The 13,367-nt window shown below is 41.5% G+C and overlaps 1 protein-coding gene across 12 annotated transcripts in view; it reads left to right on the top strand.

Annotated features, from left to right (window-relative positions):
• FGFR2 (fibroblast growth factor receptor 2) overlaps positions 1–13,367 on the top strand; it is an 86,352-nt gene that overhangs the window by 59,445 nt on the left and 13,540 nt on the right. For 9 of the 12 annotated variants that reach the window (XM_064464296.1, XM_064464304.1, XM_064464302.1 and 6 more), the window contains 3 exons: positions 8,712–8,862; positions 12,261–12,382; positions 13,008–13,118. In XM_064464296.1, coding sequence (XP_064320366.1) covers positions 8,712–8,862; positions 12,261–12,382; positions 13,008–13,118 — 384 coding nt within the window. Of the gene's footprint in view, positions 1–8,710; positions 8,863–12,260; positions 12,383–13,007; positions 13,119–13,367 lie in introns of all 12 variants that reach the window. The other 3 variants (XM_064464297.1, XM_064464306.1, XM_064464299.1) reach the window with 1 other exon arrangement.

The following is a 13,367-nucleotide window of genomic DNA, read 5'->3' as shown; positions in this document are numbered from 1 at the left end:
GAGCGAGGAACAAAAGCAAATGTCAGATTTAAAATGCACACAAAAGCATTGAACGAATTATGTTTTACAATTGCTTGTGGCCAGCAATGAGCGTTTCTGAAGAGGGCAATACCATGAGCACCAAACCAGTTAAACAAGTAACAGGACTTTGGCTTTGTCACAGGCCATCACTTGGCAAAACAGCCTCTATTCCCACATGGTGCCCTCTCCTGAAAGACTCATTTCTTTTGAAGCTGGAGTTTAATATGTTTTGATTTTCTTGCTGTAGATCTTCAGAATAGACCTGTGAACCCACCAAATCCGCACCCAGGTTTCAGCCCTGAGAGGTGGACAGGTGTTGGCATCTGAGGCAGTGGTTCCCCTCATTATTCAGAATAGGGACCATCCGTGGGGGTTGGATCCAGGCTCTTGTCAGGGGGTTTGGATATGAGGGTTTAGTTCGGGTCTGTCTCTACCATGAATAGGTTGTACAGAATTTCTGCAGATTGTTTTTACAGCCTGTCCAGAATATTATCACTGTCGGAGAAATGCATTTACATTTAAAATAGTTCTTCAGTGTGGGTAACTATTTGAAATTTAGATGCATGATCACACAGAGTTAGGGTGCAGCTTGGTCTTGGGATTTTGAACAGCATTACTTTTTTTTGAACCCTTGTTTCATGGTTTCTGAATCTCCTTGATTAAAAATACTGCAGAATAGTAATGCTTTAGGTGTTTTCCTCTAAAGTCTAGTATTTTACAAAAACTTGAGGTGGGGGACATGAACTTTGTCCGATCTGAAAAATATTTGGTTTGTTTTATGAGCAAAAATGCTAACTCTTGTGTTTTCTGACTTTCTTTGCCACTTTTTGGTTTTTTGTAATTTTATGGTTTTACTCATTTGCTTGGAAATCACTGGGAAGAAGAGGGACTTCAGACTCTGAGCATATTGGAAAGTGTGATGAGAAGCCCTCAGCGCAATTTCGCACCTCTATGGCTAAAAGTCTGTAGCTTTCTGGACAAAGAAGGCTTTTCCAATGTTGTATACTTAACCAGAGAGAAATACATATCAGCTGCTTACATAAAACACATTTATTAGATTTCTGCCTGAATATAAAAGCATCATAATGACTCAGAGATAAGTTGATGGCCTAAAAAATACCTAGGGTTTGGTGTGAGCTCAGCTGTGTCAGTTGGACATGGTTCCTTAGGGGGAGAGTGTTATTTCATTGTGTGTGACAGCGGTGCCAACCACTGCCCTCAGTTTAGTTATTTACTATTAAATGATGCAATATGGACCTCCTCCAAAGCTATTGTTTTCACAGAGAAAAAAAATCTCTGTTTTAAAACATGCTTGTCAGGGTTTTGTTGGTTTATTTTAGTTTTCTATACTTCACAAAAACAGCATTTTGCTTTTAAAAGTGGGAATAATTTTTTGAAAATGGTATATATTTGAAAGTGCAAATCCTATTGCAACCCATAAGCAAAAATTCTACTCCTCTCAATTCTCCTGAGTACTTTCTTATTAACAGGAGTTCCTCATTGAAGGGCTCTCTGCTTTAATATTTTCATAGAGGAAAATGTAACTACTATAAGTGTTAAACCTGTATTTCTGTTTTGATGATTTCACTAACTGTTTGGATTAGCTTGCAGAGGCAGGATGAGACAAGCAGGCCCTGAAGACTTGCTCATCGGCAGTGAAGATTCCTTATTTTTCATTTAGCATCTCCTTGGTCTCTAAGGCCACAGCAGTTGTTTCATTTCTGCAGCTTTTAAAGCTGGTTTTGGTTTTCAGAATTGTTGTCACAAATCAAGTATTAAAAAAATAATCCAGGAGGTGTTTTATTCAATGGGTATGTGTTTCTGGATTATTATGTTGTACCACCAGGCTGACTTTCTTGTTTCAGTTTATTTGTATTTCAGAGGATTGTATTTAAAGCCTGGTGGGGTTTTGTCATTAGACCTTTATTTATGTATTGATCACAGAAGGTTCTCCCTTGCCTTTGTGCTGTGCTTTGTGTAGGAGGAATAGACAGTGGCCAAGTTGTTGAGAGAATGGGTGAGAACGAACAGGGGAGATGATCGTGGCAGGTAGACTCTGAGCTGGGCAGAGATCCAGGGCTGGGTGATGGGATTTGTTGGAATTCCAGAGAAATGAGGCCGTAGATTGGGGAATTCTTGATATTGCTTTCAAAGCTCTCTGCTGCTGGATCAAGCTCCCTAAGGATCTGGATATGAAAATAATCCTGGCTCATGAAGAGGCATTTACATGACTGTGATGCCATCTTGTCTAACTGGGATAAGAGTCTTGCTGAGTAACATATGGTTTGGTTTGCAGGCCTGGATTCTCATACACTATGTAGTCTGAGCTACTACAGGATTTTATCATTCCCCACATGCAGGCGTTTTTTTCCTGCCAAAATGCAGTTCTTTTCACATTCATAGGAAGGGTCATGATGAAGTCAGGAATTATCAGTTCCCTCCCTCTACAATCCTCAGCATCCCTAGGATCACTGGTAGTCAGGGGAATCAGCAAGCAGTTCCTCTTCTTTATATAAAAACAGAGACCTGCAGTGCTCTGTTGGTATTAGCCATGTTCTGCATAGAAGTACGAGTGTGTGAGAGAGTGGGAAGAAGTATTTGTGGAATTGAACATCACAAGCCAATTTCCCGCATAGGCTTTAGGTGACAGGTTCACTGAACCAATGGGTAGAGAGTAACATTCAACAGGATATACACCTATTTTGTATGCTTTTTTTTTTTGTGTGTGTGTGTGTGTGTGTGTGTTTAACGAATAGATTATAATTAAAACAGACAAAAACGTAGTGCTGCTCTAGTAGTTATAGAATGTCCCATCTCTTGTGACTTGCCCAAAGTCACGTACAAGTGTTTGCCATCACTAGAGCATTTCATTAGTCCTATTGCAGTTAATCTGTCAAATTTGGACCTCCTTGACTCAGGGCATATATGTATGTTTTAAATAGGGAGGATCAGCTTCTTATGCTTAGTATTTTAAATACATTCCCCTTAATTTATATCTACTGTGGTTTTTTTATTCTAATCCTTCATAAAGATACAGTAAGCACTTTTGTGATGAGCAAAGACTGGTTGGTTTAAAGTAAGACTTAACCTCACCAAGCAAAATAGGTAATTAAAAATTATGATGGCAGCTAGAACCCGAAAAAAAGAAAAGTAACCTGGGACAAGTAAAGTAACATAGTATTGAGCTGTAAAAATATAGTTCATTTTAGGGAACAGATTCTGAAATAAAATACTAATACACAGCTGTTAGTAGGATATGTTGCAAGGAATTTACCTTACTACCTATTTTAGTTTCTTGCTTTATCCTTGGATTTCTCTGTACAGAAACCATTCACTTGTTTGTTATTTTGTTGTGTAAGCGTTTCAAAAGGAGTGCTTTTCATGACGTGGTGTTGCATGTGATTTAAATTGTCGTAACATTAGGAATCCTCAGTTTCATGTAGCACATTTAACCTTGTATTGTCCTAGATCCAGTCACACAGATGGACTCTTTTTATTAATAGCTAATAGCATTACTTACTAATTGTATTTATATACATATATGCATGTGACTTCAAATTAACTTTATAGCAGGGTCTTCAAAAACACTGACAATTATAGGAAATTGCTGCATGGCTGCTAAAATCTCACAGCATGAGCGCCAAAACTGACAGATCTAGGCTTCAGGATATGGTATAAATCATCAGTGGAGGAAAACACCCTTTATAATCCATTGCAGACAATTACACACTGCTCTGCAGCTGATTTTGCCACATGGCATTAAAAGATTCCAGCAAAGATTTGTTTGTTTTAAATGATCTTCTGCTTAAAAATGCTTGTAAGGTATTATCTCAGAGCTGGTTAAATAGTGTGTTGGCTGAAGGACAAATATGTTGTTAAAATGGGGATATAATAATGCATTGGTGCATAAGGTTTGGACACAGTGGGCTTTCCTCCTTCTGAAGTGCAGATTTGGACCTAAAGATCTGTCTAAGGCCAATACTTTTCTTGTTTTTTGGCCTCCTAAAAACAGAAAGGAAGCATACAAAGAATATTTTATGGTGGAGGTCCACCTTCCTGTTGAGGTTAACATATACCACAACAATCCTTTCACTGTTCTGCCCAAGTCAAGCTGACTTCTGCCTTCCTCGCACTCAAAATACCTCCTTAGTGTAGTGTCATCGCTAAAACGGGCATCACCAACACAGTGAGTAGGCCTTGAAGATGTCTAACTCACCTACAACAGGTGCCCTTCCTTGTTTCTCTGCCCTGGCTCTGCTTTGTTCCTTTATCTCTAGGAAGCCCATGTTGGTGGGCTGGGTGGTTGCCCAAGAAGCTCATGCATTTTTGACTAGATGTCCAGCTGCTGCTTCTTGGCACCTGCTACACCTGGAGTCTGTATATTGGCCATGTACAATTACAAGCTTGCTGCAAAAACTCATATGGCCTCTGTTATGCCTGTGTCCCGTGTACCTTGAATCTTTGCATAACTGAAAGCAAAAAGAGCATCCACATACTTGAAAGCAAGTCCACAAGCTGAACTGTGGGGTTCATGGCAGGAGTGTCACTGGTTCTGGAACCTGAATGGTAAGGGGTTGGAGAGGGGTGCTGCAGGTGAAAAGGGGAAAGTAGCAAGCTGTAAAAAGGCTTTTTGTGTGCTGTTACTTAAACGTGTACATGTAGATTAAAGTTGACCATGTCTGCTGACCTTGGAGTAAGTAGGGTTTCCCTCATTGTTTTACAGTGCACTCTAAGGCCATGAAGAAAAATGCTTAAGGGATGAGTTCAAAGGTTAATTCTTTATTGTTGCAGAAAAGGTGAAAGGCTGTTTTGAAACAGAAAATCTCCAACCACAGGCCAGATTGGGTTGGCTTCATCTTTTCTGGACCAGATTTTTATAGCCCTTGAGCTCCTGTAACTGTACTGCTCCAGTTAATCAATCAGAAGAATATTCCCTGGGAGTGCAGTCCATTTTTCTTCTCCCAGACACTGAGCAGTTCCTCTGGATTTCTCATCATTCCTATCCACGTTAATGCACTTTGGTTACCTACAGCATCTCCAGCCAATCATCCAGTTATTGTGTGAAGTAAATGTGCAATTGTGTTAAAAGGGAAATTGGCAGAGTCTTTCATCTGGTTTTTTTTCTGTACATTATTACTGTTTAACTTTTGTTTGAAATGCATCACCGGAGTATTTCAGTTTATTGCAAGTTTACATTTATAGGTGTTAACCATGCTAAGACTATTGAATTGTGAGTGTAAGAGCTCATGAAAAGACGAAACTGTGTCAGAGATCTGAACAGTGTCTACTACGAATACTGTATTCATGGAAAAAAAAGACCCCAGAACATTCTGGGCATTTCTGATACACAAAGGATATCACCTAAATTTTGCAGCTTCACTTCCATGCCTTCCTTATGTCCCATGAAAACAATGGCTATAATGGCAAAGAAAGGCAAGGAAGTAAAGGCAATCTTAATAAATAAACAAATAAGAACCAAGACTTGAATAAAGACCTTGGTAGAATGGCTGGAGGATAGCGGTGTATTTTAGAAATAAGGAGCAAGTGGTCATAGAGGATTAGTAGGTTTGCGGTCAGAGATGAGAAAATGGCACCAGCAATAACAGAAAAGTGAAGTTCAGGAGAAGGTGTTGGGGACAGAGGAGTTGCCACATGGTTCATGGAGATCTGCACATTTCTTAGCGCTGAGCTAGTTCATTTCATGAAGCATCATTTTTAAACCCTAATGAAATAATGAAAATTGGCAAAAAATACATAAAAGTCAAAAGTCTAGTTCCAGCCCTGGCTCCCATGCTGGCTTGCTGTGCAGCTCCAGCAGGTGTGTTCCTTTCTGTACACTGGGCTTGGCAGCATCTCTCTTTCGGATTCTATTCAGTGCTCGCTCACAAATTTATTTAGAGCTACATAGTCTGCCTTAATAGTAGTTTTCTGTTTGTATCCCAAGTGGTCACTGTATTTATTATCCTAGAGGAATGTGTCAGGTACTTATATTTGCTGAAAGTAAATATTAACATTAGTGCTGGTGGGATGAATGAGGGGGAAAGCAGTCCACCTTTCTTTTTTGAATGGTAGCCTTATTTGCGCAGTTATACTCTCTTGTTCCACAGACACCACATCTTGCATGCAGAAGCTGGAGCTTCTGATATCAAGAAAGGACTGTCAGCTGCAAAACAGGTTACCAAGGTTAATTTTTTTATAACAATCATTAACACTTCTTCCTTATGAAACCTCTTTCCAGTCTTAATCTCTGGTCTTAGAAAAATGTGTCAAGAAGCCAAACCCATTTGATGAGATGGGTTTGAGGACGTATACCTGCAAAAAGACCTCTCAAACAAAACAGGTGGTCAGAGTCATGATGAGAAGTTTGTTTGAGAGCCTTAGCCTTGTCTTGTCAAAATACATTGTGTAAAAGCATGACTTGCAAAAGCCTCTTAGCCTCATTCTGAGGAGCTCGAGTAAATCTGTGGGCTGAGACACGGTATTTGTTAATTGGACTTACCAGGTGTCATAGAGACAAGAGGATTTTGTGTTCATATCACTGTGTGTCACTGATTTGCACTTCAATCCTATTGGGACCTGTTTGCTTATAATTGCTTTTTTAAAAATGTAGTTATAAGACCTGTGGAACAAAATTGTAGCCTGGTGACATTTTACATAAGCAACCCTGATGTCAGAGTTGACTCCAGGTGATGAGGATGAAGGTCAAGAGAGGTAGTTACTCTAATGCTCTAGGCTTCCAGCTTGGGCAGGGTCCCAGTAATGCTGGCAGAGAAGCACCTCTGGTCACCTGATGTGAGGATGGGTACCAGCAATGGCATTGTGAAACAACCTTCATCCCGCCTTAGCCACCAGATTTGGGCTTGCCAAGAATATCATGGCCTGAAGAGAAAAGGAGGAGTCATACTTAAAGGACGGGAAGACTGGCAATACAAGCATTTTTGTTTTGTGTTTGTATTCACTTGAAACTCTGAGGCAAGCAGCAGCCTGCTGTCTGCTGACAAGTTTGAGGAAAGAGCCTTATAGAAGATACACCATTCACAGCAAAACAAGTTTCATTGCATGGGTGGAATAGCTGCCTCCTTTTTCAAAGCAGATATCATTAATTACCTTTGCTCTAAGGAAAACGTTGAGGCCGATGAGAAATACTCCGAAGTTAACTACATTTCGAAGCACTAGATGTTAAATTCTTTTTAGGAGCTCTTCTCCACGTTGCCTGCAGAATCTTTAATTAAGAATGCAGTTAACTGAAAACTTAAGTATCCCCCAATTATTGTGATAACTTTTTGATGCTTTCAATATTGAATTTTTAGAAAATACAGAAACATAGAATTGTTTATGTTGGAAAAGATCATCAACTCCAACCGTAAACCAAACACTGCCAGTTCACCACTAAACTGTGTCCCTAAGCACCGCATCTACGCATCTTTTAATTACCTCCAGGGATGATGAATCCACCACCTCTCTGGGCAGCCTGTTCCAATGCTAGATAACCCTTTCAGTGAAGAAATTTTTCCCAATATCCAATCTAAACCTCCCTTGGTGCAACTTGAGGCCATTTCCTCTTGTCTTATCACTTATTACTTGGGAAGAGAGACCAACACCCACCTCACTACAGCCTCCTTTCAGGCAGTTGCAGAGAGCGAGAAGGGCTCCCCTCAGCCTCCTCTTCTCCAGGCTAAACCCCCCCAGCTCCCTCAGCTGCTCCCCAGCACACTTGTGCTCCAGACCCTGCCCCAGCCCCGCTGCCCTTCTCTGGACACGCTCCAGCCCCTCCAGGGCCTTCTTGTCCTGGGGAGCCCAAACCTGAGCCCAGCATTCGAGGTGGGGCCTCCCCAGGGCCGAGCACAGGGGCCCCATCCCTGCCCAGCTCCTGCTGGCCACACCAGTGCTGACACAAGCCCGGGGGCTGGTGGCCTCCTTGGCCACCTGGGCACTGCTGGCTCATGCCCAGCCGGCTGTCAGCCAGCACCCCCAGGGCCTTCTCCGCCAGGCACTTTTCAGCCACTCTGCCCCAAAGCTGGAGTGTTGCCTGGGGTTGTGACCCAAGGGCATGAGCCAGTGTGAGAAAACCCAACATTTCCTACACCGTAACATGCATGTATCCTTGATCATTGGCACTGATGAAAAATACGTGAGCCTTCACAAAAATACCATTTTTTAAACTAAAATATTAAAAATTTAAATTTAATAGTAACATCAAAAATTTGTAAATTTAATGCTGATTTGGGAAAAGAAATGGTGACACGGACAACTAGAAGTGAGTAGTAGAAGGGAGAGATTGGTAATCTCTGCTCATGGTATAAGCTGCCCACTTAGGTATCTGAGTGTGGCAATGTAAATACTCTCTGTTGATGAAAAAATTATTAATTTGATAAACAAAAAGAGAGAAAAATTTATTTAATTTATCTCCTGAATGAAGGTATTAAAAACTTACAGGGTTTTCAACCTATGGGACAGACTTACAGCTTTGGCAGCAGTTAGAGTCAATATTGTGCTTCAAGGGAGGGTGAATGGGTGAGAATAGTGCACTAGAAACAAGACTGTAGGTTCAACCACCTTTTCCTAATATCACTGCTCTGAGCTGGCATGGTTATCAGGTACTGCTGTTTTTCAGATATTGGGTCAAGATTACATCTCTGCCTTTTTTTTTTTTTTTCTTCCCCTTTTGCATCTTGTATTGCAACAACAGGTGTCAGCCGACTCGAGCTCCTCCATGAATTCCAACACACCTCTGGTGAGGATAACTACTCGGCTCTCCTCTACTGCAGATGCCCCCATGCTGGCAGGAGTCTCGGAATATGAATTGCCAGAAGACCCAAAATGGGAGTTTCCCAGAGATAAGTATGTAGTGTGTTTCTCTTAACACTACCTACATATGTCTGAAAAACATGACAGTGTGAGAGGAAACGTCTTTCCCAGTGTCAACCAGGGTTTTGTTAGTTAAAATCTCAGTTACATGAATCTCTTCCTCTGAAGAAGATCATATTCAATTATCTGGAATCAGTCTTTTTTTAAATGGAAGCTGAATTTTCTCTGCTTGTCACTCTGATTTTATTTTCAGATTTCTGGTAAGTTTTCAGATACCCTACTGAAATGTAACTCCTTACAAAAGGATTGAATCTGAAATGTTATTTCAAAACTATATACATAATATAGACTGGGAAAGATGTCCACATACAAGCATTGTTGAAGGGCAGTTGAGATTTCCCCAAGCTCCGTACATTAAACTATGCTTCTTGGTCAAACAATTAAGTTTAATATGTCAGTATTTATAAAATAGGTAATAAAATAGTGCATAGGTGATAGAGAAAGTCTAGAGTAATAGAATATTAGGCAATCTTTTCTTTCTGTCAGGACCTTCTGGGTAAGGTTCTGTTGGTTTTGTAGTAGCCTATGTTAATGGAGGTGATGGTTTTCAATTTAGTAGGACATTTTGCATATTGTGTACATACACACACACACATGATTTCTGTGGCTTAAAAGTATTAGGTTTCAAACAGAGCATACCGAATCTTGATATATGCAAATTCATATGGCTATGTAATATTTTCTTCAAAGTCTGTCAACTAACATGTAAAATGAGCTCCTGAATAACCTAATTAAAGCTGTAACTATATTTCTTATTATAAAAAAGACATGTAAAGAGACAATATTAACACAGGTAGAACTACGATTATATATTGAAGTTAGTACTAACTTTTAAGAAGTGTCTAGGTGGCTTTGAGAAAATAACACCTTTCATTATGATCAGTTCTCTTTCGAAGTTCAGTGTTGTAACTTTTGGATAGAAGAGCTGTAATTTTGAACTTTCTGACAACTATTCTGGAAATTATTTTAATGGTGTAGCTGAAAACTAGTGCAAAATGCTGTAATTGCCACCTGCAGTATTCTAGTCAATAGTGGGGGCCTGTATGTCAGTCCATACCCTGGGGGGTTACGCTAAATGCGGAAAATTTTAGTGTGCTAAACATTTAAAACCAGCATTCAGCACAAATGTAGGTGGAGCAGATTTGCAATGAAAGGAGGCTATTTAGAGGCAGTTTATTAGGTTGGGGGGCAGGAGGCATACAATGAGGGGTTTGTTACTTTAGTCCTAGCAGGGCAATAGCACATAAATTAACCAGTTTCCAATGCAAATGTTTGTCCTCTGCCAAGATCCTAAATTCAATTTTAGTTCTGGAGAAAATGCAGGATGACCTCAGCATAGCATATGCTGCCCTTCAGTCTTTGCACCTTTTTAAACTCATGTTTGCTTTAGAAACCATTCCCAAACAGCTTGAGGAATTCTCACTGAGGCAAAGACCGCATTTGACAAGGCGTCTGCGGGCTGCCCTCAGTAGGAACCACCTCTCACTTCTGCCTTGTGCCTGAGCAGATAAGCGGGGTTTTCAAACTACTTAGCCCTAGTCTAACACTCTTCTGTTGATGGTGTGACAACCTCTCCCTGTATTTCATGGGGGAAAACAGAAGTCCATGCTTGTATACAGTCCCTACATGTATCTCATCTCTGAATCCTGCTTTTGACCATGGAAAGCCAAGACCTTAGAACCCTGATATGAAAATGCTTATTCAAATGTGGCCCCTGCACTGGATAATGTTAGCAGCATCAAACCTGCCAAGCACCCTCCCTGATTTCTGCCGTGGCACCACTTCTGGAGTTAGATGATAATTTTTGCAAATTACAGAGCCTGAATATGGTGCTTAAGCATTTACACTGGAACTAGAAAGATTTTTCCCAGAGGCTTCGAAGTTTCTTTTTTATTTTATCATTTTATTCTCCTGAAGTTGAGATTGGCATCTCTGTGTCTGTACGTTAGAGCTCAGCAGGTTTTGCAACCAAGTATATGTTCCACAAATTGCATTTTGTGTAGCTCAGTGAAGAAACCCATTAAAAAGCGTAGTCATTACGTTGATACTGTGATTACAGTTGAGTTTCAGTTTCCCCCAGTCTCTGCTTCCTGCTCTCTGAGCAGAGCCCGGGTCCTGCAGACAGGAGGCATCCTCTGTTACCCTCATACATGACATCTGTGGCATCAAAAAGCCCGCAGCCAAGAAACAGCCTCTGTGCTTAACCCAGCTGTGGGTAAATAAAGCATCCCGTCTCACCCCTTAAAGGATCAAAGCGCTGGGGGAATGTGCGAGGATGTCAGAAGAGTTAAATTGCTGTGGCTGGAGAGGCTGTGGAGAAGAAGGCTTGTAGGGACGCTCAGATCTGCCAAGTGATTTGTCTGGCAGAGGTGCCGCCTTTGTGCCACCGCTCGTGCAGCCAGGCAGGGAAAGTGTTGCCTCTGTGTGAGCTGCACCAGGACTTGCAGCAGAAGAGCGGAGCTGGAGGCAGTGGCAGCCGAGGCAGCTCCTGGCAGCTGTTCATGACGCGTGAACATCGCGAGTGCCTTTGCCCGGGCTCTCACAGCAGTAACCCCTCCCAAGCCTTCTCTGGCCTTCAGCCTTCCTCCTCTCTCCCACAAGAAGGCGGCTGTCTGGCCACCTCATCAGCCACAAGAAAGAGAAATGGGTGTGATAATTACCCACAGCTGCGCCTGAACGTGGTGTCTACTGCCTTGCTGTCTCTGTCCTGTCTAATCCCTTCGGCCCAAGAGATATTAGGCAAATCTTCACGGCCTGCGTCCCCAAACAGAAAGCAAGCTGCCTGAGAGCATGTTTGATTTTTCTTTCTGTTTGCATCATGCCATTGTATCACAGGAGTTAATATTTAAAACATCCCCTTGCTCTTAATATCATCCTTTACCACAAAAACTATCAGCTGCTCGAAAGTGATCACATGGCAAGACACGCAAAGAAGTTTTTCTTTCCTCTCCGTGCAGTCATCTTGAAAAAGACAATGACCAGCCATGTTACAATGACAGAAAAAGCTTGCGTGTTGCTGGCTGCTCCTGAATTTCAGCCACAGTCTGATGCTTTTTCAAAGCTCTGCCCTTCCGCACTGTGTCTCCCCGCTAGCCATCGAGTACAGCCTTTTATTACAAGGAGAGGGAGATCTTAAAAGCTGGGTTTAGGAACTGATCTGCCCATATGAGATGCTTGCTGTGTCGTCCCTAAGAAAACACGCTGCAGCATGCATGAAAACCGATGCACACCGAGAGTCTCATTAGTTCCATGTGATAAATGTTTCGTGCTACAGCAAGTTGTTGAAAGCTTTTTTATATTTAGTCCTGGAATTTCACTGGCTGCATCCCTTCACCAGATGCTGTGTGTTAATCTCTTGTTTACACCTCTAGGCTGACGCTGGGTAAACCCCTGGGAGAAGGTTGCTTTGGGCAAGTTGTCATGGCTGAAGCAGTGGGGATTGACAAAGACAGGCCAAAAGAAGCGGTGACTGTGGCAGTGAAGATGTTGAAAGGTAAGAAAATTGGCTGATTAGGGATCAGAATGGATGATATGGCAGTTCTCATCCACAAAAAATTTCTTTTGTGGCATCTGAACTCTGTCATCGTGGTGGGGGTCAAAGAGCACATAGCTGACCTCAGCCTTCAGCAGTTTGGGGTGTAAATCTGCACCCTTGACAGCCTGTTTATCTTAAGCAGTGAGTATTTAGGGGCAGGAGATGTATTAGCATTGTGTGGGTCTCTGCTTTTAGTTTAGTTCATATCAGAGGCTGTCCATGTGTCGATTGTAGCCCATTCAGTCCAGGTGGTTGGTGCCTATTTGTTTTGAATTTAACTAAGGTTAGTTTGCAGAAAAGGCATAGTTATTGGAGGTTTGATAGCTAAGGACAGCATTTTTATATCAGGTATTACTGCATTGCCTCTTACCATATAACACTGAAGAGAAGGTCAGTCTATCAAAGAGGCTGAGACTATTTTTTGTTGACGTAACATATGACTTTGTGTAATGTATAGTGTATACTGGAAAACAAATCCCATCTTCTGCATTTTGAAGCACATGTGTTTTACACCAGCTGTGACCCTTAGTGAAGTTCAGGCTGGCATGCTAGAAAATGTGAACTGAACCTGTGTCTTGTACAGATGATGCTACAGAAAAAGACCTGTCTGACCTGGTGTCAGAGATGGAGATGATGAAGATGATTGGGAAGCATAAAAATATCATCAATCTCCTTGGAGCCTGTACCCAGGATGGTAAGTAGAGAAAAGAAAGTTAACCAGGACTTTCCAGCAGGTCTGCAAAAGTCTCATTAGTCACAATTTTTCAACAGTTTTTAAGGAAGCAGTCATGCCGTGATGGGATTTTTAGATATTTCCCTAGCTTAGCAGCAATATTTCAACTTCTGTCTCTCATTATACTTGCAGCTTTAATACGAGAAAGGGTACTATATTGTATGAAAACTCTCTAATCCCCCTTGCTGTAGGGAAAAAATGATATTTTAC

Source organism: Phalacrocorax carbo, chromosome 12 (genome assembly GCF_963921805.1).
Source record: "Phalacrocorax carbo chromosome 12, bPhaCar2.1, whole genome shotgun sequence".
Taxonomy (NCBI): domain Eukaryota; kingdom Metazoa; phylum Chordata; class Aves; order Suliformes; family Phalacrocoracidae; genus Phalacrocorax; species Phalacrocorax carbo.
Note: the sequence above shows the minus strand (reverse complement) of the source record. Positions and strands in the feature narration are given on the sequence as shown.